Raw genomic sequence first — 25,835 nt, forward strand, 5'->3', positions numbered from 1 at the left:
TAAAGATTGGATTCTCTTGGAGAATCCTAAATTATTAGAATTAGAAGGATATAAACTACGATTCGGGTGGCATGCTTATTTATGGTATGAGAAACAGAAAGTGAATAAGGAATTTAATTCTAATATTATCAGGAAAAACTTATTACAAGTATGGAATAAATATAAAGATGCTTTAGAAAGTAAAACTCCCGGTTGGATAAATCCTATAGAAGCTTTTATGCGAAGAGGTGCACATCTAAATTTGGACTGTGATATCTATAGAGAATTGATAGAATATAGAGATGGGACATGGATATTGAAAACGCGTGAAGAACTTCAACTAAAAGACTGGTTTATGTATTATAAACTAAATGATGTTTTTATTAAAGATAACAGATTGGGATTTAATCATACTAAGTCTAACTTTGAGATAGTATTATTGAAAGGTAATAAAGGATTGATTGGTAGGATTTATAAAGTACTTATAGAATTGAACTTAGAACAAGAAAGGATCAAACCAGTCATGTTGAAATGGATGAGAGATTTAGGATATAATATTGATTTGGAAATTTGGGAAAAGCTTTGGAAAAATGAATTTAGGTTTACTATTTCGAATGAAATAAGAGAAAATTTATATAAAATGTTTTACAGATGGTATATAACCCCGGTTTTATTAAGTAAAATGAAAAAAGATGACAAAGCGTTATGTTGGAAATGTGGTACTGATATAGGAACGTTTATGCATAGTTGGTGGTTTTGTAAAAAAATTAGGAGATTTTGGCAATTCGTTATGAATGAAACCAATAATCTTATTAAAGTAAAAATCAAGCGAGATCCCGCTTTTTGCTTATTAGGCATTCCAAATAGAGAATTGGATAAAGGTGATAGAGTCATATGTCAATATAGTTTTGCAGCAGCTAGAATTATAATTGCAAAAAAGTGGAAGCAAACGATTAAACCTTCAATTAGAGAATGGAGAGAAAAATTATGGTTGTATATGCGGATGGCCAAAATTACAGTATCTTTACATGGTAAAGATATGGAGGAATTCAAAATTATGTGGTCAAAGGCCGCTGCATACTGGGATAAATCGGCAAAAACGGATTTTAAAAATATAGTTAACGAATTATAGTATAATGTGATTTTAATTAATGTATAATAATGTGATTTTTTTTTATTAGTCAACACACCCCATCGGAAGTCCATTGGTGATGGGCACTGTGGTGGGTGGTGGATTTTTGAAGTAGGGCGTAATATATATTCTTATATGTATAACAAATTATGTATAACAATATATGTATAACAATATTAACAATATATGTTTTTATATGAACAGTGTAATAACAGAACTGTACACTCTATGTATTTTTATTTTTATTTTTTATTTTATTATGTATATTTTTTTTCTTTTTTTCTTTTTTTTTTGGATTTATTATAAAAATCAATAAAAAAAATTATAAAAAAAAAGAAGAAAGAAAGCATCATCCTTGGGGAACTTAAGTTGGATGGGAAGATGGCACAGAAGTGTTTAAAATAATAAATATGTAGAATTACCCCCATCTAAGCCCACTGATTTCAACAGGCTTGGACCAGGGGAAGTTCAAGGGATGGGGTGCAGGCAATAACCCAGCCTCCACCACTGTGCACTGCTGAAGAGTAGGGGAAAGTCATGCCTTCACCAGAACCAACAGCAACTGGAGGCAGCAACAGAGTTGACAGTACAAGGAGGCAGCACTGTACCGATGCACAGCTTCTAAGAGCTTAGTCAAACCCAGTGCCAGCAAGGGACACATCACCTTGTGGAGGCTGGCCTACTCCTTGTGCCCCCCCCCCCACAAACTACCACTGGCTTAGGCTGGAGTAACTCTGCATAGGATTGCAGTGAGACTCTCAGGAAGCTGAATTCTGCATCCAAAACTAACTGCACTTGCGGAGGATACCAAGTAGAAAAGGCCCCTTTTCCTTTATTAAACTGCGTAGGGAGAGTGGGTGTTGGGGTGTTCCACAATCAAATCTCTTTACCTTTCTGGGGCTGAGCAGTAGGATGAGGCAGGGAGCTCAAGAGGCTCTCCCTGGTCTGTGTCTCTCCATTCTCTCTGGGTGCTTCTTCTGCCTGCTCCAGCCAGTCATTCTTGCTGATCGGCTCCACGCGTAGCTTCTCCGACCCAGCGTGCCCATCACTGTCACTAGCTGTGGTCACAAAGTCTCCAGGCCAGTAAGGTTTGCCAGGACCAGAAAGGTTATCTGCTGGGAAGAAAGGACAACAGGAACATGGTTGTGAAACCTTTGCCATGCGATGTTCTCCGTGCCATGCAGGATATGTGAAGGTTATGCTCAGTCAATTTATGCTCAGCCAAGTTGCACTAAAACAGGTAACCTATCCAAGGGAAAGAAATTTATGCCAAAATGCATGAGATGCAAGTCCAGAGAAAGTGATGTGCCTGAGAGATGTCTGGAAAGGGTTTTTTTCCCAGCTCCCTGGTTCTGAAGTCCCTGGGGTATAGTGATATAAAGAGTTGTTGTAAAAAATAGGACACATGGGTAAGGTCAAATCCAGTACCTTGCTGAAATATTATGGATGGTTTAGAATCGAACAGAATTATTTTGTCAACCAGCTGTACAGTGGGAAGGGATTTAATGGTCAAAGATGTCTGGCATCTAGGCAGGTCCCAGGAGCCTGGGAGGAGGCAGGAGTCCTCGCCCCTTGTCCCAGTCCCTGGCCTCCAACTGGGCAGTGGTTAGGTCCTGAAAGGGCCATATGTCCCCACCTGGCCCCAGTCAGGGTTGTAAGTCTGCCTCCACCCCAAATCAGCTGCCAGTTGTGGGGGTCATTGCTGGCATCAACACTGTTCTTCTTATCAACCACACCTCTATCTTCTGTACCCCCATTCAGTGTCCAAGCTCCACTGCAGAGAAAGATTGATCTGGGTATCTAATGTCCATGCTGCAAGAAAGGACAAATAGACCAAACCAAGAACAATGACTTCAAAGTCTCACTGTTATCTCAGTTAAGTTAAGGGTTGGAGTTCTGAGCTGGCATGGGCCATCAAACCTTTTCACAATCAGGACTTGGTTCTTCTAAAACCTCACCAAGCTCACTTCCAGAAGTACCTTTTGGAGTGCTGTGTGCTGGCATTTTCTCATTGTTAGGGCACAGCAAGTTCTCCCAGCAGGGCTCCCTGGCAAATTCTTCATCCTCTTCACTGTCTGAGGAGTGGGTGGAAGCGTAGGAGCCACTCTGATCATCTTCCAGGGAGAGGTCGCTGTCCGAGTCGGTGTCATGCTCTGTGGCCAGAGGGAAGAGAGACTTACTGCTCATTACAGCACCAGGGATGATGGAAGTGTCAGTCCACGAACTGTCACCATAGCACTCAGTCTTCACACACACACATACACACACTCATTCACCAACCCCACCTAAGGGCTCACATTAGGTCTCAGTAATTTAAGCTGGGTGTCTTGATTTTGAAATATGCACATAGATCCAGCCAATTCTTCGTGTTCATCAGGCATCACAGATCAATGACTAGTTATAGGAAGGATCCAATCATGTTCCTCGCCCCCACTGCTCCCAAGCAAGTGGACCAGAGAGATAAGTACAATGTCATCGATGCACTGATGATGCACAACTATCTTTCCTTCCCAGGTGAACCTAGGGAGGCAATGGAGACCCTGAACCAGTTTCTGGGTGAAGTTAAGGCCTGGGTCATGGGGATGATATTGTCCCTCTTCACAGCTAGCTTGGCTTCCAGTTTGCTTCTGGTGCCAAATTCAAAGTGTTGGTGTTGACTTTTAAAGCCCTAAACAGGCTTGGACTTGGGTACCTATGGAGCTCCCTGAACCCATACTTGCCTGCCTGTAGCCTGAGATCTTTGAGGGTTAGCTTTCTCTGCATGCTAGCTCTGTATGAGGTGAGATCGTTGGGCACACAAGTAAGGGCCTTCTTTGCTGTGGCTCTCAAGCTTTGCACTTCCCTCCCCTGGGGACCCAATTGGCTTGCTCACTGAGGGCCTTCCCGACATCTTTTAAAACTGTGTGGGGGGTTTTCAGACAAACTGGGTGGGGACAGGCCTAAACCTTCCCTTCCTCCCAGTATGAGTTGTTCTATGCCAGGTCTCAATTTGTGGTTTATTCTTGCCTCACTTTCCCTTACCATTGTTCTGATCCTTGGCTTCCAGGAAGAGTGAGTTGGGATCCACAGGTCCAATATGTAACTGGCTGTTGTTCAAGCCAGACTCCTCTCTGTAAGACAAAATGAGAAGTGTTGAATGCAAGCCACATCTCAGAACCACCAGAGCACAAAGGGATAGGCCAGGCAGCAAAACTGGCATAAATGTTCTGTTTTTCTCAGAGTCAACTTGGAAGCAAGAAACTCTATCTTCCTGTTGTAGATTTCTCTCAGATTGTCAAAATATAAAAATCAGACTTTGCAGTAACAGAAATATAAGGGTCAGAAAGACACACCCCTCTCCATGTCATTGACAAGATTTCTACCAGGCATAAGACCTATGAAAGGTTCTCAAGGAATCCATCTCTTAGACTGCATTCAAATGTCACAATTAACCACAGTTAATTTAAACTGCAGTTTATTGAATTAACAACAGTTAGTGCAGCAGACAACGAAATTTTCCAGTCTCCTGTCAGTGAGAGCTAACTGCAGCAGGAACAGCACGAGAGTTGTAACTTTGTGCCCAGGGTTGGGAAGCAGAACTACTGAATATCTATTTAACATCTATATTTATTTAATGAGAAGTAAGCTTCCCCAACAAAACAAAAACAAAAAAAAAACCCTAGAGACTGAACACTAATAAAGAACAATGGATGACCGCTTCTTTCTGGGCCTTGTGCAGCTATCAGTCATTGATTACCCATGGGTTCCATGAAACCCCTGGAACTGACTCTAGAAGGACACAAACGAAACCTTAGGCCCAAGCAGGAGGGGTAGAAGGAGTAGAGCCAAGCTAAGCCTTCTTTCTGAGATAGATAGTCGGGTGGGGTGTGTATCATTTAGTATGCAGTTTATCACTGGATTAGTTCACGTGTAGCACAAGAGCCTGTACACACAGCGCTTGGCCCTGGCATTAGCCTTACCTCAGCACAAATGGAATGTAGCTATGCTGACTCTTGCCTGAGCGGACAGTGCTGTGCAAAGATCCTGTGGAGTCTCCAAAGGGTGTGTGGTACAACTGCCCGTCCACATACGTGTTGTTGCAGTTATAAGCCTGTTGAGGAAGAACAAAAGCACGGAGAGATGAGCACCATTTCCCCTCATATATCTCCTTTTTTCTTAGAAATTGAATTCCAAAAATAGGAAACTGTCCCCCTCACAGTTCTGCAAGGGCCCCTTCTAAGTCCTATCTTACAGATTCTCCACTATTCATGTTCTTGGGGAGAAGCCATTGCTTGGTGGAAGAGCTTCTGCTTTGCATGCGGAATGTCTCAGGTTCAATCCCTGGTATCGCCAGTTAAAAGGATTAGGTAGGAGGTGAGGTGAAAGACCTCTGCCTGAGACTCTGGAGAGCTACTGCCAGTCTGAGTAAACAATACTGACTTTGAGGGACTGATGGTCTGATTCAGTATAAGGCAGCTTCATGTGTGTTCCTGTGTGTGTGTTCTTGACTGTCCCAGTGAACTCTCTGAGCACCTTTCCTGCTGTTTCAGCTCTTCATTGACAAGAGACCAATCTGTCATCCCTGCTATTCTCTGGGCTGAAAGAAGCTCTATCCCATGATCATTGGGAGGCAAAACACAGGGCTGTGATACCCTGTACCATGTAAGCTTTTATTACCTCCCACCCTCTGCAAGTTTCTAGCTCTCAAGGCTGTGAAGATACCATGTGGGAGCATGTGAGTAATACTTGGAAAAAGTGGTTGAGAAGCATTTCCAGCAATTTGGAAGTTGGACTTCATTGCCCTTTCCTTATGACTAACAAAAGCAAAATAAATTACACAAAGTATAACAATGTTATAATTGATACATGTTGCAACACATGTATCTTGGCACAGAAATTGGGTTGCATTTGTGGGTTGTGTTTTCTATGTTTTACTTTTTAAGAATAGACTATGCCACACCGACACCAACTCTGGCCAGATAAGATCAGGAGAAAAGCCCAAAGGTCCCTCTAGGCCAGCATTCTCCTGCAGTGGCCAGCCAGATGCCTCTGGGAAGCCCACAAACACAGCCTGGAAGAAACAACTTTCCCTTGCGGTCCCCACCACCAAAAATCACTGGCCCATTTGCCCCTTGCTGTTAAGACTGCCGCTTCCTCAAGAACTCACCGCTGTCAACGTAGATTTGGTGGCGAGTGTGGGGTCAGTGCTGTGCTTCTTGCCACAACTGGACCTGAGAGCCTTCCGCACTTCTTTGCATAAGACGACACAGAGGAGGAAGATTAAGGGTCCCTGTGGAAAAACCAAGGACACCATAAGCCTAGAGCTGTGACCTGTCGCCAGACTGCATCCAGAAAGCCACAAAGTTCACTTGAAGAGCACCATAATCTCACCTGCTGTCCTTGTTTTTTATCTCCCTACCCAACTTTGAGGTTGCTGTTCTCTTCTTCCCAGCTTTCTCCCACCCATGACCATAAGTATTAACACTTTCTTTTTAAGATAGCCATAGCATATTATCCAAAGATTGGTCCAGATCATTTCATCAGGCAGCTGTGTGCAAATCTAAATGGATTTTGCTGTAGTCAATTTCTACAGCAAGAGTTTTTGCTGCTTTTATCAGATAAGACACATCAATCAAACCTTTCTCCACTAGGCAATGTCTTACGGGGAGGGGGGGTAGAGAAGTAAAAAAGATGGCACTTGCCACATTGTCAATGGACTGGTTAACTCACAGGAACACAAAAAGGAGTCATGTGACACTTAAAAAAACTAACAGATTTATTGTAGCATAAACTTTGTGGGCTACAGCCCACTTCATCAGATATATGGACTGAAACATCAGGTAGCAGGATATATTCACAGAAGGTAAAACAAACTGTGGGATTAAAATGCAATAAAATGGAAGTGGTGTCATCTATGAGATTTTTATGCTATGCCTCTGGAATTTCTAACTTAATGTAAAATCTAACAGCTTCAAAAATCTTTATAATACTAGGCTAATTAATCCTATAATGCCCAAAATCTCTCAGATTCACACAGGTCTACCTGTGATTCAATGAGTTCAAAGCTCACGACCCTCTTATGACAGCCACAGCTTTGAATCAATTTATGCTGACGTCCAGTATGCTGTTGTGCAGAACTCAGATCAGCCATGCTCAAAAAGGCACATAAAATCCTTCAAATGTCGCCTGAGCCCTCAGTCTACAAGCCTCTATGAGATTAGGGTAAACTAAAAAAAAAAAATGGAAATAATGAACACCTAATGCAAATTAGAGGGTTTCGCAACGGATTGGGGGGGGGGCAGGAATGTCCACCTTACCTGGAGGCAGTTGAAGCCAGCAAAGAGGTAGTGGAAGAGGATGGCATCACTGTTGACAGACAGCAGGGCCAGAAACCAGGTGGCACTGATCAGCAGCAGAGAGACAAAGCCTGAGCGCAGACCAGAGCTACGAAGGAGGAGGAGGAGAACAGTCCGTTAGACTTGCCAAACAATACCCCAAACGTTCTTTGATAAGAAAGATCAGCCATGAACAAGGCCTGGAGCCTAGCACTGCATCCTGACCACCATAATGCTTGGTCTAATACTGTCAGCTGATTTATCAGACGCTTGACTGTCATTTTTGACCAACTGGTCATTTGACCCTGGAAAAATGCCCATCCTGGCAGAGCATGCCCTCCGCTTTGTTCCCAAGCACCCAAAGTTGGGGACAGTCATGGTATTCTCACATTAAAGGTAAAGGTAGTCCCCTGTGCAAGCACCAGGTCATTACTGACCCATGGGGTGACGTCACATCCCGACGTTTACTAGGCAGACTTTGTTTACGAAGTGGTTTGCCAATGCCTTCCCCAGTCATCTACATTTTACCCCCAGCAAGCTGGGTAGTCATTTTACCGACCTTGGAAGGATGGAAGGCTGAGTCAACCTTGAGCCGGCTACCTGAAACTGACTCCCGTCAGGATCGAACTCAGGTTGTGAGCAGAGCTTTTGACTGCAGTACTGCAGTACTGCGCCACGGGGCTCTTAATATTGTCACATTACTTAACTCTTTGTTGTTTTGTTGGGGATTCTGAAATGCCCAGGAGAATGCAGGGAGCATCAAGGGCTGTGGCCCTGGCAAAGGAGAGTAAGGAGATAGCAATGGAAAAGTGCCCCTGCAGAGCGCAGCAGGAAACTGGATGGCAGTAGAGGGTCTGAACTCAGAACATGGCACAGTATTGGCAAGGATAAGCAACACTTCACAGCAGAGAACACGGTGGTAACACCAGTGATCAGGATGGAAAAGCTATAGAAACCTGCATGGGAGTAGGAATAGTAGAAGTGGCTAGCTTGCAGAAACCAGTGGCAAAACAGCATAGGAGACACAGTTAAGTGCAACAGAAGACTCACACTGTCCCCTTCTTCTCAAAACCCTGTTGCTGAGCAGCACAAGTGGCCTTGGTAGCCAGGACATAGAGGAAGACGCTCATCTGTGAGAAAAGAGACATGAAGGTTAAAATCATCTCCCCACCCCTTACAACCAGTCCAAGATCCTTCCAAACCTAGAATATTTCCATGCCATGACAGCAAGGGCCAGTTCTAGTCTTTTGGGATGCTGTTTCCTTCCTGGCTTTGTGAAGATCAGCTCTAGGTGCACTTGGAAAAAAATATCAGTATTTTTCAGATTTGGATTTCAGGAAGGACGTATATATTGGTATTAGGGTCCCCCAATACTGTTTCAGGATTTGGGTTTTTGTGTGTGTGTGTGTTTAAAGAATTCCAATTTTTCAGTCCATTATTCCCCATAGGAGGAATCTTTCCGGGGGACTGGAGTGGCCTTTTTTTCAAACAATCTATCCGGATACTAGGATAGATCCAAAACAATACCAATAAGGTTTTTTTTTATATATATATATGGACCAGAAATATTTGAAGGCACATCCCTAACTAGTTCTTTCCCTTCTGAACGGCTAAATGTGGTGCCTTGCCTGGAGATAGATCATGATGGGTAAGCCGTGTTAGTCTGTCAGTAGCAGTAGAAAACAGAAAGAGTCCCATAGCACCTTAAAGACCAACAAAATTTCTGGCAAGGTATGAGCTTTTGTGAGGCACACCTAATACCCTGCCAGAAATTTTGTTGGTCTTTAAGGTGCTACGGGACTCTTGCTGTTTTCTACTGCTACAGACAGATTAACACAGCTACCCATTGTGTTCTAGTTCTTTCCCTGTGTTATGATGCTGGAAAAACTCTGGAGATTTCTTCTGAAGAAACGGAAAAGGATTTCAAGAAGATTAATACGTTCACATGACTCTTTTCTTCTCCAAGCATCTCTGATGGGGACAGTGAATGACAGAACTGGCCAGCCTTTGCATCCACAGGAAGTCATTGGTAAGAGACAAAAGTAAGCGTGGAATTAGAGAGTTTGGGCTACCATGCCCACCTACTCCAGTCACTGTCAAGGAGTCTTTCTTTTCTGGGCTCCATTTACAGCTTTTACCAGATGCAAGCCAAGGAGTCAATGCAAACATACAATGGGTCCCCCAATACTGTTTGGGGACAATACAATACCCAATAAGGTCAGCCCACTTTTTTGCCTTGGGGCTCTTATGTCTCCCTCCCACAGCTCAGCCCAGCCCTCCCACAGGCCCTTATTTTTCTACCCACCGCAACAGCAAAAACAATGGGTCCAGCGAAACTCCAGATCAGAGTATCATAGATGGAGAGCCAACAGAAGTCTGGGTTCCCGTAGCCTTCAGGGTCCAGGCCCACAGCAAGCCCTAAGGAAGGAGTCCATACAGAGGTATCAGCAGGGAGAAGGGGAAGCACGGGTCCCTAGGGACTCCACTCAGGATCCCCAAGGCCCTGCCTACACAATACATGACTCTATGATGAGGAATTCTATGTATGCAGCACCAACGTACCAGGCGTGTAGGGTCTGAATCACAGAGGGGTGGGTGTTTTTAAGCTGTCCCTTCAGGCCATTTGCACAATCAAAAATGGCCCCAGGGGGGCGCTATTTGCCCCTCTGTGAAAGTGCATGCACACCTAATACCAGCACACATGCAATTTCCCAATGAGGCAAATAGCGCTCCCTGGCAGCTGTTCTAAATTGGGAAAATGGTATGGGGAGAGGCTTAAAAGCCCATTCTCCTTCCACCACAATCCCATTCTGAACAGTGCCCTGACACACTGATAAATGAGTTTATAAAACCCTATGTGTTCCATGCACAGAAATCCCAGGGTATCATGGACTGGGAGCCTCAGAAAACAGCTCATAGTTGGAACAACAGATCCAAGACTGAAGGGCACAAACATAATTGGGCTTGGAGTGGCAACCCAGTTCTATGTTCTAGTCTAGGGTTGTCTAGTTATGTTTGCCTTGAGTTACTCTCAGATGTCAATGACACAGCAGGTTCTCCCAATCACAGATGCTGCCATCTCCTAGATGCTAAACTAAAGCTTCACAAAGGAGAACCACGACAGAGTTGTCCATGCAGATGGACCTGTGCCACACTATACAGCCATGTTGCAGGGCCTACCTGTGATGAAGGCTGGAACGCCCCAGCCAACCATGTAGTAGAAGCGCATGGGGCCATAGTTAATGTCGCGCACCTCACTCAGCATGCGGTAGATGTGCAGAGCTTCCAGGAGTGCCCAGGCGAAGGTGCACATGTACAGAAAATGCAACAAGATAGCAATGACAGTGCAGGCAAACTGGCATAGGTAGAAAGAAAAGAAGGGTGTTAGGATCCCTGGCTGGCACAAGAGTGGACCGTGCTTCCAAAGGAACTCCCCCCACCCGCACAAATACATTAATGAAAAAGAGGCATCTTGCATCTGTTCACACAGACCCACCCTTGCCCCCCATCTTTGTTCTGCAGCTCCAGAAAGTGTGAAACTTTGTTGGGTGCCCCAGGCAGTTCAGCGACACCCAGTCAGGGAATGATAATACAGGCACGCTAAAAAGGAGAGGTGTTATGATAACCATTTTCAAATACTTGAAGGGCTGTCATATAGAGAATGGTACAGAGTTGTTTTCTGTTGCCCCAGAAGGTTGGACCAGAACTAACGGGTTGAAATTAAATCAAAAGTGTTTCTGTCTAGACATTAGGAAGAATTTTCTAACAGTTAGAGCGGTTCCTTAGTGGAACAGGCTTCCTTGGGAAGTGGTAAGACCTCCTTCCCTGGAGGTTTATAAGCAGAAGCTAGATGGCCATCTGTCAGCAATGCTGATTCTATGACCTTAGGCAGATCATGAGGGGGAGGGGATCTTGACCATCTTCTGGGTATAGAATAGGGGTCACTTGGTGTGTGAGGTAGTTGTGAATTTCCTGCATTGTGCAGGGGGTTGGACTAGATGACCCTGGTGGTCCCTTCCAACTCTATGATTCTTTTAGCTCTCAGTAGTCCCCAGCCACGTCCTCCATACTCAGGGCACAGACCATGCTGATGCTGCCAGGTGCAGCAATGCTCAGTTATGTGGCCTGGGTCCTTTTAGCTGAATTGCTTGCCCCTCCCCATTATCCCCATAACACCTCCCACCCCCGTCCAGGAGCTCACTGGTAGATCAGCTTGGTTGATGCCCAGCAGAAAGATCAGCTCGGAGAGAAATAGCGCCACCACGAGATTCTTGCGGATGCTGTGCTGGTTGGATCTTAAGGCCCGCAGGCCAGCCAGGAAGAAGAAAGTGAGTAAGAGGCTGCCCAGGGTCACAGCAATAGAGGCATAGGTAATGGTCTTCAGGGGCAGGATCTCACCATTCTGGGAGGAAAAGAGAGTTTATTTATGGACACATTGGAGAAATGTGGTTTAACTACTAACGCATGCTCTTACTAGACCCAGGGAGGAACCTAATCCTTACCGCAGTCACCCCACCCACTCTTAAGCACTTGCTCTGAGCCCTTTGCCCTGATTCTCCACCTCCCAGAGATGTCCTTGCTTTTTTTTCACCTCTCTGCGAGAAATGTCCATCAGCACAGCAAAACTGGTCATGTGGCTACACTGGCAGCTGACGTGGGTCTCGTTCCTGAAGACGACATCGCACCCCTTGGCTGACCAGCCACCAACCCCGCTGACCCTGGGGAAACAGCAGAGTGAGGAGAATCAGGCTGGCACCAAGTGCCTCTACATGGCTTCCCACTCCCCATCCGCCCCAGAAGAAATGTATCAGCACCAGGCATTTTTGACGGAGAAGCAGGACTCACAGGATGGAGTGGTTCCAGAAGACGCAGATGGGCTTGGTCCGCTCCTCAGTCTCCAGCAGCCGGAACTGCACAGTGATGGGTTTCTCCAGGGCCCGCTGCATCAGGGCATCGTTGTCATGGATGTTGATGCTCACTACTGGGGTGTTGATGATGGGACGCTTGGGAACCCTGCGGGGGACACATAGTATAGTTGGGCACATATAGATGGGCACATATTAGTGGTTTCCTACAGCTGTAAATTCCAGGCCTGATCAGTAGCCCACCCCATTTGTTCTAGTGGAAGGTCTCGCTTCTGCTAGCACAAGGCACCAATACCAAATATTAAGAAGTAAAAGCCCAGTGTTTTCATCCTGACCTTGACAGTGGGCGTCATTTGCTTGGTGTTCAGGAAGCTATAAAGCAGTAGAAAAGCTGACAGGGATTTGGGGATGGGGAATGGGATCCAAGTCCTTCAGGGGATGGAGGGAGCCCTTTCCCTATGTTTATTTACCTTGTTTCATTTCTTTAGCTGAATTTGATTTCTGTTTTCCCTTACCTTCTTCTCCGCTCCTTCCTGTCGGCTATTCCCATCACTGCATTGTATTTATTTCATTTCTAATTGATATCGCACATACTGGATTTTAGACTGTATAAAGTTAATGAGGTTTTAAATGTAATAGTATGTATTTTTAATCGATTGTTTATTCTGTTGATACCCATCCTGAGCCTGACTATAGTCAGGAAAGGGAGAGATACAAATAGAATAAATGAATGAATGAATGAATGAATGAATGAATGAATGAATACGAGTCTGACACGGATCCTTTGGGAAGAATTTTCCATTTGTTTGAACTGCCCTTTCTTTGGCAGACCAACAACGGGCACTCTGTATCTGTCATCAGGTACCTGAGGAGCCCCTTACACCCTTTGCTAGTGTCTGCATATTGGGGGAGGGGCGTTACCTCAAGCTCCGCTTGTCTGTGTCATACTGCTCCGGAAGCAGCCCTGCAAGCGTGCGGTAGATGATGACACTGGCAATGGCCTGGCCCTCGCTCAGATCCGGGTGCCTCTTCTGTCTGGTCATCAGGGTGGCTTCTTCTTCCTCACCACCGGTAGGGAGATGCTTGGTGTTGGTCATAGTAGGTGCTGGAAAGCGAGCATGAGACACACTGAAACTATAGCTGGACTCTGCCTTGTCTCTGGAACAGCTTGTAACAAGGATAAGCATGTTCAGAAAGATCGTAACTCATCAGCCTAATGCAGTCCTTTTATCTCTCATCTTCTCCCAGAGGCTCTGGATTTTTAAAAGATATTTATTTATTGCTAGTATTTAGATATCTGCAAAATTGCACCCAAAGCACTGTTTCCAATGCTCTGATTCCCTCATTTCCAAGGAGTATTTCATAGATTTGTTTCTTCTGCACCAACTTTGGCCTCTGTATCACACCCCTCACATCCAGATAATCCCCATTCCCCCCTCTTAATTGCTAATCAAGGCAGTATATAATTTCTGTTCTGAATGTCCGAGCTTCTGGCTTCCTAGCTTCTGACCCTGCTTAGCTACAGAACTAGCTTCATGTGGACAGACCCACCAAGCTTGACCTTCAAAGTTTATGTAAATCTGATATCTGTACACATTAAAGCAAGACTTTCTGGGCTCTGCCTTCATCCAACATCAAAGTGAAAGATCTCTACTTTGTTGCTGCTCCCAGTGAAGCTTCTCCTTTGGCCTTGACAAGATATGTTCATCCCCCCTCCCAGCCTCCTTGGCAGACTTGCCTCTCTTCTCAGCCCACATTTTATTTCATCCCAGCCTTTCTCCCTGTCCTGTTGCCCAAATTACACATGGCAAACTATTCTGTGATTCTCCCTCCCTACTTTTAAAGAAGATAACAACAAAAATGCAGCCACAAGAGGCTGAAATTCAGAGCGCAAGGCTAACCAAATGTGTATATGGGTGTGCATACTTAATCCAAGTTTGCCCTTAAGCATTTCTCTCCTGCAGTAATCAAGCTACTATGCACATTATAACTCTACATCCTAAGTTCCTTCTTTGCAACACCCCTTCGACCTTCTGACTGGGATAGAAGGACTCAGAGATCTCCATTCCAACTTGTATCTGACAAAGGGAGCTTTGACTCTTGAAAGCTCCTCCCCTGAAAATCTTGTTGGTCTCTAAGGTGCCGCTGGACTTGAATCTAGCTTCTCTCAAAATCCAGTCTCCTATTTCCTTCCTGGACTCTGACCTCAGCTCCTACATCTCTGCCAAAGCCTCTCAAGTCCATTGAATAATCCACAGCTCTGTGCCCACACAACAGCTTGGCTTTCCCCCCAGAACAGAAGGCACTGAACACATAAAAAGGGGGTGTAGGAGATGGTGATGCATGAAGGGATGGGTGGAAATAACAAACTTGTCAGAATAATTATAAAGATACCTGATTAGTTCCAGCACTCTGAGTTTTGAATAACAACCGGGGAATTATTATAACTCCATTCGGCAATAGCTACCTGTGGCACATACTGGGGGTCAAAGACCTGGGCCAGCTGAACAGAGATGGCCTGATAGTGAAGGGCAGTACCAATAGCTCTCTGCTCCCAATCACGGCCTCCTAGAATTCCATGAAATTTTCATTCAGAAATCCAAACTCACGCTTGTTTTCAGGAGCCTTGAATACACTTTCAGGGAGGATGACAGTGGTCTCCAGGTCTGCAGGTTTCTCCCCCCGGACAGCCTCATAGTGAGGCAGCTTTGCGCCAGCAAAGTTCATCTTCTCCAGCCTCACTACAGAGATGACTGCCAGAAAAAAACATAACTCTTAGTAAGGGCATTTAACCAGCTGAATACTAGCTTGCATCTGTGCAGCCTCACAATCTTACCTCTGCAAGCAACCTGATTGTATGTGCATCCCTTTCCATCTTTTTATTTATTTATTTATTTATTTCAAGTGTAGTCTGCCTTTATCACGTGAGACTCCAGGCAAATATAATTAATCCATCCTCAATTTATGAGAATATACCCCCATTAACTTTACATTTCAGATCATTTCATACAGACAAAAAAGTCTCACTAAATTGTGTTTAAAAAGGATGCACACTGTATGCCTACTCTTCACAAAACCATCGTAGCACAGTGTTTAAGAACATAAGCTTATAAATCCCAAGTTCATAGCTCAGTCATGGACAACCTGGCTTACCTCAGGAAAGCTTCTATTCCTCAACTTCAACGCCCCCCCCACCCATGCAATAAGGTGTTAAAACTGGCCTACCTAAGAGCATGTGAAGGATTGCTGAGACAATGTACCCGAGGGGGTTTGGATTACTCTGGAAAAGATGCCCTAAGTGGATCCTATTATATGTGCTAAACATCATTACTGCTAGTAGTATCATAGTAATTCTCATGCTCTCACCAATGTTGGGTGTGATGATGGTGAAGGGGCTCAGATACGTCTTGCGCATGTTCTGGGCCAGAGTGCTGGCGTAATCCTCAAAGTGCCTCAGCAGCAGCGCTGTGCCCCCCTCGGTCTGCTGGATCAGTTCCCAGTGGCGCTTGTTGCTGGCATCCAGTAGGATGCTGCCCACTTTGAGCAGGTTCTAGAGAACAAAATGGAGAGAAAAAGGAGAGGTAGCTGTGAGTGGCTCCTGCCGGCAGGTCTGTCATATGGGGGCAGGTCTGGCATATAGGGGGCAGGACTGGGGATTCTCCCAGGGATTTATAACAAATATAAGCCGCTGCAAGTCCCCATGGAGATGACAAGCAGCAGCACTGAGAGCACTCCAAAAATCTAGTTCTGAAATGGAGTCAAGCTTGTAGGCAGCCCTGCTTTTTATCCTCTCTTGCCCATGCTCAGAGCCATGGAGGGATGTGAGAATCACCATGACTGGGCAGTTCAAGTGCTCTCTCTATCGTCCGATCCTATTGCCTGGGACAGTTGCCTCCCTCCTGTTGCCAGGGAACCCTGAGAAATTGAAGAAAAACAAGACTGGGAGCCTTAAAATGGAGGCCCCAAATATCCAAGAATATTTTCAGGATTTTTCTGGGATTGATATCGAGTATTCTAGAATCCGGAATACCTTTTTCAGCTGACAACAATAAAATATTTCTGGGTACATTTTCAGCCTGAATATAGCACACCCCTAATCTCAAAACGCAATGGAGCTAAGGTTAGGATCTTTGCCTGGGGTTCTGGCCTTGGATCTGGCCATGCCTTGTTTCATGTGGGAGTTCATGGGGCCCTGCCCTTGCCTGCCAAGATCCAGGACTCCATCACAAGATTTAACAGGCAAGAGGGTCGTGGTCACAGCAGAGAGACTAAATACAAATGATGCAGGAGTCACTTTCCTTCAGTAATGCTCCTACTCTTGCCCCCAACCTGAGCTGACTGAAGTCCTCCAGTGGCGGAACTGAGAGCAAGCTAGACCCCCCAGAGCCAGTGTGATGTAGTGGTTAAGAGCAGAGGTTTGGACCAGAGGACTCTAATCTGGAGAACCGGGTTTGATTCCCCACTCCTCCACATGAATGACAGATGCTAATCTGGTGAACTGGGTTGGTTTCCCCACTCCTCCACATGAAGCCAGCTGGGTGACCTTGGGCTAGTCACAGCTGTCTTAGAGTTCTCTCAGCCCCACCTACCTCACAGGGTGTCTGTTGTGGGGAGGGGAAGGTGATTGTAAGCCGGTGTGATTCTTCCTTAAATGGTAGAGAAAGTAAAAACCAACTCTTCTTCTTCTTCAATAGGGTGCTCACCATTTCTCTTCTGCTGTGCCACTTGGTTCGGGTGCCTTATGCTGCATAGGAGCAGACTAGCCAGGCACCCTCGCAGCACTGCAACAAAAAACATTCTGTGCCCCAGTTCCCAACCTGCCTGCCTGCCATCTTCAGTGACTTGTGTTTCTTTGCCATGACTTTCTCAGCAACCGCTTCATAGAAACTTAAGCCTGGGGGTTTACCTCCGTGAAGTGCACATCCTGCGTAGCAGCCAAGCCAAAGCCTTCTTGGGTGCTTTCATGTTTCAGGAGCTGGGCTGAGAGGTGATAAGCCACCTTGATGTCACTGCCAAAGAAGCCGGCTGTGTGCTGCGTAGCATTGCGAAGTTGCAGGGCTATCCGCTGAGATTGCTCTGTGTCCAACAGCGACTCGTTCTGCAACAGCCGCTCTGCCTGCTCCGCAAGGAAGACAAAAGACTCTCGGCACCAGGCATTTCAAACAGAACAGATTCACTGATCCAACATAGTTCTCAGAATAGTTTTGTAAAACCGGGATAAAATGCATCCTCGCTAGGTTGTCACCAGCATCATGCAGATTCCATTCTACTAGGATTCTAATGCACAAGTACAGAATTATTTGTCACAGAATTCAGCACCCTGTATGTTTAAGGGCAAAGAACTTCCCCACCCCTGACTGGCAGCTGCTCCGGGAAGCAGCAGAGGTCTGTGCCCTCTTGGGTAACCACCACAGCAGTATGGGCTTTTAGAAAGACCCAGAAGCAAGTGCCTTGCTAGCTGAATTGAAGCTCAACCACTCACAAGACAAAGGCATCTCATGACAGGCCAAGAACTGAAAGAGAACACGAGTGATATTCCGTGCTCTCCTTAAATGGCCAACCAGCAGCAATGAGGAGGATAGCAACCCAGCCCAGGCCATGGAGGAAACCCCTTTTCAATATATGTTCACAAGGCAGTGATTATTTTTGTTATGCAAAAATATGCATATCCATTGGCTTGCTTTGCATAGTTTATTTGGATTACCCTGGTACAGAATTTGGATCCCTTCCCCACCTGTGCTGAGTATACAGAACTTTCCTTGCTGTAAGAGCAAAGAGGAGACAGACCAAAAAACATCCTATAAAATGGTAGGTAAGTTCATAACTCTTTGTTACTAACAAAGGAAATTTCCATCTCCACCCAGAGAACTGAATGACAGCAGTGTGAAAAGCTGCTGGTCCTGTTACAATAAAATACAGAAAACGGGTCAGAATCCAGATTCATTACAAGCAACCTCAGGGCTTTCAATGCCCTGCTGGTGGTCATGGGACTACTGCTAAGATCACCAACTGGGGTAGGAAGTCATGCAAATGCACCTTCCGTTCTAGAGAGGTCAAAACACTGTATTCTGGCTGCTGCTAAGTAGTTTCTGCAAGCTAAAAATGACAGATACCCTCTGATCCCCCATCCCAAAGAATACAAAAAAGGAAGCAAATGGATAGATTTTTGGCTTAATTCTGGGGCTAGAGGATAACTGGAAGATCACTCACAAAGCCCTTGAGAGCAGCAAAGGTCAGTGAGGTACAGTTGAAGAGGTTGGGAGCCAGCCAGCCCTTGTGTTCATCACAGTGCCGTATCGCAGTCCCTGTAAGAAAGGAGGAGAGGAGGGTCATTTGAAGGAAAGCATCTCCATCCAGTGATGGCTCTGGCTCATGATAACATACACCACAATTAATCGGTTGTATTCAGGGGGCTAAGAGACTCTTTGTTGTTTTCACTGCTTAGGACAGTTTTTATTTTGGACATTTCCAGAAGCACCCAAACCTCCTCAGTAGCAAAACAAAACAAGAAGAGTGCTTGGTTCATGCCTAGTCGATGTGACAATCCCTCCAGCTTCCCACCAACACATGCATGCATAACAGTCTGTAACATGTTCCATTACCAACAGATCCTTTGGGGCATGGTGCAGCTGCAGGCAGGCCAAAGCGGGTACGGGGCCACCAAATGTTAGCTTCAATAGCACGGGGGCAGCTGTCATAATTCACTGCAAGACAAAAGTGAAAACTGTGAAGAGTTTTATGCAAACCCAGTGTGGCACTTCAACTGAAGTAGTAGATAAGAAGGCAGTCAGGACTCCACACTCGCATAAATGTCTGGGCCTAGTCTAGAAATTTGGATAACAAGGAACCTTGAGTAAATGGCAGAATCATCTAGAAAAGAATCACCCAGTGCTGGGATTGAAGACACCAGAACGGAATTTGTGCCAACAGACTTGTCCTTTCCTTTGTCTTGTGGCAGCATTTGTTAAGCCAAAATACTAGCATGGAAATTAATAGCCTTCTAGCTCAGCTAACACTAGGTGCTCTCTAGATGAAGGGAGAAGAACGCTACTTCTTCAAAGGGAAGGACAGGTCTGTTGGGACCAGATGCACATCCTTTTGTGTGAGAGGGTGCTACATCTCATCCTGGAGGATCACCTCATCATTAACATCATCCCTTCAGTCCCAAGACAATGGCCAGTGAGATGAGGTTGTGCCTAACCTCAGTTCAGCATGGTAATGAAATTTCAACTCTGCTTTGTGTCCAATGAGCCACAGCTAACAACAGCACTGACCTTCACAGCCATTGATGGTAACTTCTGCAAAGGGATTGTCACAGTGGTCACATCGGCGCCCAATCACACCAGGCTTGCAGGAACACTGCCCAGTCTCAGACTCACAAGTGCGAGACAGTGAGCCTGTGGGGTAGCAGTCACAAAGCAAACACATGGCACTGTTTGCCGGTCGGTAGTGATTCTCCTGAAGAAGAGCAAGAGGAACATTAATCCTGAGAAGCAGGACTTAAGACCTTCTACAGCTCTAAGGATGCAAACCCCTCAGCTAAACCAGTACCTGATCCCTCTCCCAATACCTACAACAGCAACACATACCTACTGAAAGTTAGTTGTACCCCATGCATCTGATATCAAAGATGCTAATTCTCACAAACCCCCCTCTTCAACAAAACATGCACACTTTCACCAAGGAAAGAAATTCCCAAGATATTATTATGCTAAGCAGGCTTATTATCAGTCATTTCCAGTCTACTTGATCTTCATAACAGTTTTGTGAATTATACTAGGCTGAGAGTGAATTGCTTTAAGCCCCTCAATGAACTCCAGCAAGCAGGATCTGAACCTAGGTGCCCATTGTCTTAATCCCATGGTTTCAAACTGTGCTCTAGTGATTTCTGTAGTTCTTTGGAAGCTTATCAGAATTCCTCAGTAAGAAGATAGGCAATGATGGCCAACAAGCTTCCCTTAAAGCTGCCACAATTGCTTTTCTCCTACAATATGCAGTGGCAGAAGAGTGTTGGGTTTGTTCACCCATGTAGGCTTATGCAGCAATAAGAGGGGAGTGGATATGTTCATGGAGGAAAGGAGTATTCATGGCTACTAGTAAAAGTGGATACTGGTCATGTGCATACCTGTTTTCTCCAGGATCAGATGAGCATGCCTATTATATTAGGTGCTTTGGAACTCAGGCAGGACAATGCTGCTGCAGTTGTCTGTGGGCTTCCTAGAGGCACCTGGTTGGCCACTATGTGAACAGGCTGCTGGAGTTGATGAACCTTGATCTGATCAAGCATGGCCTTTCTTATGTTCTTATTAAAGTAGATTCAAAAGAATTCAGAAACTTGGGTCTACAGTTACATCCACAGGCCTTAACACCAAAGGACACAGAGGCAAAGGCCACGGTTTTGATACAGGAAGTCATTGTCCTACCACACCTCTACAGAATGCTCATCTACATGCTGTTCTTTTCCCTCCTCAAGAGAGCAGTCCTCTCAGTGCTCTAAGACATCCTCTGCCTCCAAATAGATTCTCACAGTGTGGGTGAGTCTCCGGGATACAAGCCCCAACTCTGCTGGTGACTTATCCTATCAATAGTTTTGTACCCTCTTTAGTGATTTTCAGATTCCACCCTGGAGCATCAATCCCTGCCTAGCTCCATCAAACAAATCGCAGCCCACCTTGCAGCGACACTCTCCGGTGGTTTTGTTGCAGTCAGGGTCAAAGCCTTTGCCAATGTCACAGTTGCAGGGTCCACATATAGGGTGCCCCCACCACCCCCGAGGGCAGGGCTGAGCAAGCCTGCCAGAAAGAGAGCACAGGGCCTGTAACAACCACACTGCAGATATACCAACAGGTCAAACAAACATACAATTTGCATTCCCTTGGCTTGATCTCTTGCTCTCACTTGCACATGGACAAAGACTGATTTAGATACATGAGTCCTTCTCATCCCTGTCCCTGCCATGTCCCCTATAACTGCTTACTACCAGGACTTTCAGGCACAGACAGGTTTACCAGTAACTCCTCCCCTTCCTCCCTCAGCAATAAGCACACAGCTCTTCAAGGAACCATTTCTACATACACTGACAGGTAGATACACCCCTGTGGGCACAGTTGTACATAGGCGCATACACACAGGCACCTTTTCACAGAGCAGCACTGGGCAACTCACTTGTTCTCGCAGTAGGGCCCAAAGTAGTTGTCAGGACACTCACAAGTGTAGCCATGGGATGAGCTAGGCTTGCGGGCACACATGGCTTGATGTTCACAAGGATTGAGGGAGCAGACGTTGGTGCAAGTGTCGCCATAGTAACCTGTAGCAGCAGAGGAAAAACCCCAAGGAGTATGCCATCCCCACTATGTAATTCCAGCAAAAAAACTGCACTGGCTAGCACAGGGGTGTCAAACATAAGGCCAGCGGGCCAGATCTGGCCCCTTGAGAGCTCTCATCCAGCTCGTGAGCCAGCCGAGGCAGCCACTAACACCTCCACTCTTGATCTGAGCTGGTGAGGCATGGCCTGGCCCAACCAAGTGACATTTATGTCATATCCGGCCCTTGTAACAATTTGGTTCAACACCCCTAGGCTAAGATTTCCAGTGCCTGGCAGCCAGCAGGAAGGTTGTGACAGGTGGGCAGCATCCTGGGACAAAAATTAAAAAGAAAAATAAGGCTTTCGCTACTTGCAGGAAGTGCTGACCATAGAGTTCCTGGCAATTTATGGAGCTATCCAGAAATGACAAGGGTGGCTCTAGCAATTGCCAGAAACTCTACAGTAAGCTCTATGGTAAACTCTATGGTACTGTACAGTAAGATTACATTACAGATTATCCTTTTATGACGATTGCTGGATCGCATAACCTGTAGCAGCAGAGGGAAAAACCCAAGGAGTATGCCATCCCCACTATGTAATTCCAGCAAAAAACTCCAGCCTAAGAATGAATTATGCCCTTGTAAGCAAAAGTCTCCAGATGGGCACAAAAGTATGTGAGAGCCACCCTTCAAACTGCAGCAAATGGCAGCAACTGCAAATGGAAGGACTGCCTGCCTACAGAGAAAGCAGAATAGAATTCAGTCCTATGTTTGCATTGCACAGACCCATCATGTTTACATGATCAAGGATCAACTTCTAATCTCTTTTCAATTCAAGGGCCAAATCAGAAGCTGAAATGATCTGAAAGACAACAACCCCCAGCAAAATCAGGGGATTCAACCTCCCTTTTATCACATAAACGATAACCGACTGTGTAAATAATAGCAGGGTTGTTGTCACTGGTGAATGAGGCTCACAGCTCCTTACAAAGTCCTGTGACCTGTAAATGACCTGAGCTAACCAGCAAGGGGGTATGCCTGATACACTCAAGAATTGTTTTTAACCATTCATTGCTTTTCAGGATAACAATGCAGAGATAGAAACACTGAGATTATATGTGAATCTTGATTTTTTTTTCCATTTAGATTTGTTATATGCTTATTACTTATTTAAGCCATTGGGCCATACCAACAGCAACATTTTCCAGATGTAAGTAATGTATGGGGGGGGGGGAGCTGAGAACAGAAATGGCTATAATAGCAATACAAGGCAATAAAAGGAATAACCAAACATGGTATCAGCCTCATAACAGATCAGCCAAAACATCATCCCATCATATTAAACAAACAACAGGATCAGAACTGTCTCCCCTGTCTCGATCGTATCAGCTAGCCATGACTGCAGGCTACCCATACCTGCACCAGGAAGCCCAAAGGAGACACATTTCTCTAACCCCCTAACAACTCAATCCAGCTTTTACACCATCAGACATGGCTATGGGGGATACTCCTCCTGAATTTGTCCAGCCCCACTGACCTGGGTCACAGCTGCAGGAGTAACTGTCCCAGTCGTCATTGCAGTAGCTATTTACAGGGCATGGGTTAGAGTCACAGGGGTCAGTGATGCTGCAGCCGTGCTCCACATTCACCTTTTCGGCCTGGTTTGCATTCAGGGCCACAGCACTGGCTGATGTCTCACCCATTCGTACACCCTAGGAATAAAGAAGGCAAGGAGAGGTCAGGCTGCAGCTCCAGCTTTTAGAAGGGCAGACTGTCCCGGGACGAGCCTCCAGGCCGGCTCCCGGGCCGCTGTCTCCCCGCTCCTTAACCCCCGGGCCCCGATGTACTCACGGGGTAGGGGGGGGGGGCTCGCGGGATCATCCGGCCCCCTAAGGGAGAGTCGGGGGGGCCTCACCGCCGGTTCCCTTCCTCCTCCAGGCAGCCGGCGGGAAGGGGCGCAGCCGCCCCGGGACGGAGCAGCCTGGACAGGAGCCGCCGGCCCCGACGCAGCTGGAGTGACGCGGCCCGACGGACTCCGCCCCCTCCACAGCTGATGGTCGGGAGGGCGCGGGCGGGTCGGGGAAGGGCCGCCGCAGCTGCCGGCGAGCCCATTGAAGCCGCAGGAGCGGCCATCAGGCACCGGGGAACGCGGGGAAAGGGGGCGGTGGTGGGAAAGGGGCGGGGCATCTCTGGCCGAGGAGGGTTAAAAGGCGAGAGGGGAGCCAAGGCCAGGGAGGAAGCCGGAAAAGGGTTGCGTGGAGGCTGAAGGAGGTTTTTGGCCAGCAACCTGGCAACGTCCGAGGGGGGAGAAAGTTCTGACTCCCCCTCGGACTGGTCTGAGGCCGAGGAGGCTCCCCCGCCCCCACCCCTCTCCAGGGCAGAGACCCCGGGGGTCGCTAAAGACCAGGCGCGGCACGACACAGACACTTGTGGATTTCCTAGCTATGGCTTATGTACCACATTTTCAGACTGCTCAAGATCTAAAGTCATCCCCCCCACTAAAGATGGTCCCTTTCTCATTAGACAAGCACAGGCCACTTGAGAACTGTATCCACTAGACGGGGCTATGTTACTTCTAATAAATATGCTTGGAATGAAGAAGGTCAGACTTTGTGCTGGGAAACTTGCATGGGGATATTGGTATCCAATTTGCTCCAATGTGTGTCTGGCTTGCCAAACCACACACCCAAACCACATCCATCTGCTTGACACGTGGAAACTGATATGGTGTCAGCAACTTGGAAGCAATCAAAGTTGGTGCTGTTGTGGGATCGTGTAGCACCCCTGCTGCCCCAAATTAAACAGAAACCATCTACAACATCTGCTTTCTTCCTGAATGGGATCCTGACAAATGTCCGATGCAGATACAATCAGAGGATGGTAGTCACTGCTCCAGGTTTCCGGTATAGGGAAACTCTTCCCATGCAGCTCAGCCTAGGCCAATTCAAACCTTGCCCCTCCCTTGCTGCACCAGCCAGAAGCGTCTTTGGCAGTGCTTCCTGGGCTGGTGTTGCCATGGTGGCTCCCCCTGCTCCCTCCAGTGATGCTGAGATGCCGGTGGGGGGGTCGTCTCTGGCATGAACTTCATGGCTAATCCTGTTCCTGAAGCAGCCACCAGCTGACTGAGGGTGAGTCACCACCCCCTGACAGTCACCACTAGGTAAAAGGCCCTGGTGACTAAGCTGCTGATGGAAGAGGAGGTGTTTGCACCTCACCCATCATGGTCTAGCATACCCCCAAGCCCAGGAGGAAGTCATCAGACAGCATAGACTGCTTTGTGCCAACGCTTACCTGCAGGCAGCCACGGAAGCCTTGCTGTACCTCCTTCTCATCCCCCAGTATGCCCCCAATACTCAGGGTCCGCACTTTCAGTCCATGCAACTCACTGCTGATGTTGGCCACCACCTGGAGGGCAAGCAAAACACTTGGCAGCATCTCCCCCAATTCCCCTGATGAGCCTACAGTGTTTCTGAAGTGCAAGGGTCCCCAACCTTTTTTCAGCACCCTTGGAATTCTGACACAGTGTGGTGGGTGCAGCCACAATTGTCTGCCACAAAATGGCTGTTGCAGGAGGCGGAGCCAGCCACAGAATAGCTGCTGCATCTTATCTTCAGTCACACAGTGAAGATCCTTGTACTGTGCCGGCAGCTGCTGCCAAAGTAACATTTTAAAAAATCTGCATAACTAATAAACAGATGCCCTACTGCTGAACCATGGACCCTCAGTACTATTCTGTGGTCATTATTATTTTTTAATTGCAATGATTTTTCTGTGTATTTGTGGACAAAGAAAATGAGCTTTAAGCAATTTGTCATATTTTAAATCTCATTTTAATTCCCCAAACTCTCCTCTCTTTCCTTCCGTGCACATTCTCATGGTTAGAGAATGGATGAAGAGGCTCTTTATGAGCACCAGAACACTTCTAAGCTAAAGAGTCTCAGAACCTCCTGACTGGCAGAGTTGGGGTGCCCGCCGTACCTGATGTACGCCGTAGTCAAAGGCCATGATGGCCAGGCACTGGGCCTCTGGGCTGTCCCTGCTGTTGTGGAGTTCCAACTGCAGGTGGTGCCAGTCGCCGTCGTTCACTTTCACCTGGTGCAGCCGCAGTGCTGAGACCTGGCTGTTGGCACGGTACACAGTCATCAGCACATTCCCCTCGCTTAACTGCGAAAGAGAAACAGGCAAGAACAGCGTCAGCCCAGCATGAAGTCCTCACCCCCCCCCCCCGCCCCCCGAGCATCA

At 46.6% G+C, this 25,835-nt stretch overlaps 1 protein-coding gene across 1 annotated transcript in view; it reads right to left on the reverse strand.

The window, feature by feature from the left end:
• Window positions 1–25,835, reverse strand: part of CELSR2 (cadherin EGF LAG seven-pass G-type receptor 2) — a 120,277-nt gene that overhangs the window by 4,558 nt on the left and 89,884 nt on the right. Inside the window, exons 10-33 of the mRNA XM_056844804.1 lie at window positions 25,572–25,757; window positions 24,885–24,998; window positions 23,131–23,305; window positions 21,456–21,597; window positions 20,962–21,082; window positions 19,565–19,748; window positions 18,893–18,994; window positions 18,501–18,595; window positions 17,197–17,406; window positions 15,657–15,840; window positions 14,900–15,043; window positions 13,212–13,395; window positions 12,271–12,438; window positions 12,017–12,143; window positions 11,627–11,827; window positions 10,606–10,780; window positions 9,731–9,843; window positions 8,476–8,555; window positions 7,408–7,534; window positions 6,258–6,380; window positions 5,071–5,201; window positions 4,133–4,221; window positions 3,091–3,264; window positions 2,002–2,226 (exon numbers count right to left, since the gene is read on the reverse strand). Of these exons, the coding sequence (XP_056700782.1) occupies window positions 2,002–2,226; window positions 3,091–3,264; window positions 4,133–4,221; window positions 5,071–5,201; window positions 6,258–6,380; window positions 7,408–7,534; window positions 8,476–8,555; window positions 9,731–9,843; window positions 10,606–10,780; window positions 11,627–11,827; window positions 12,017–12,143; window positions 12,271–12,438; window positions 13,212–13,395; window positions 14,900–15,043; window positions 15,657–15,840; window positions 17,197–17,406; window positions 18,501–18,595; window positions 18,893–18,994; window positions 19,565–19,748; window positions 20,962–21,082; window positions 21,456–21,597; window positions 23,131–23,305; window positions 24,885–24,998; window positions 25,572–25,757 (3,574 nt within the window). The remainder of the gene's footprint in view (window positions 1–2,001; window positions 2,227–3,090; window positions 3,265–4,132; window positions 4,222–5,070; window positions 5,202–6,257; window positions 6,381–7,407; window positions 7,535–8,475; window positions 8,556–9,730; window positions 9,844–10,605; window positions 10,781–11,626; window positions 11,828–12,016; window positions 12,144–12,270; window positions 12,439–13,211; window positions 13,396–14,899; window positions 15,044–15,656; window positions 15,841–17,196; window positions 17,407–18,500; window positions 18,596–18,892; window positions 18,995–19,564; window positions 19,749–20,961; window positions 21,083–21,455; window positions 21,598–23,130; window positions 23,306–24,884; window positions 24,999–25,571; window positions 25,758–25,835) is intronic.

Source organism: Euleptes europaea, chromosome 2 (genome assembly GCF_029931775.1).
Source record: "Euleptes europaea isolate rEulEur1 chromosome 2, rEulEur1.hap1, whole genome shotgun sequence".
Lineage (NCBI taxonomy): Eukaryota > Metazoa > Chordata > Lepidosauria > Squamata > Sphaerodactylidae > Euleptes > Euleptes europaea.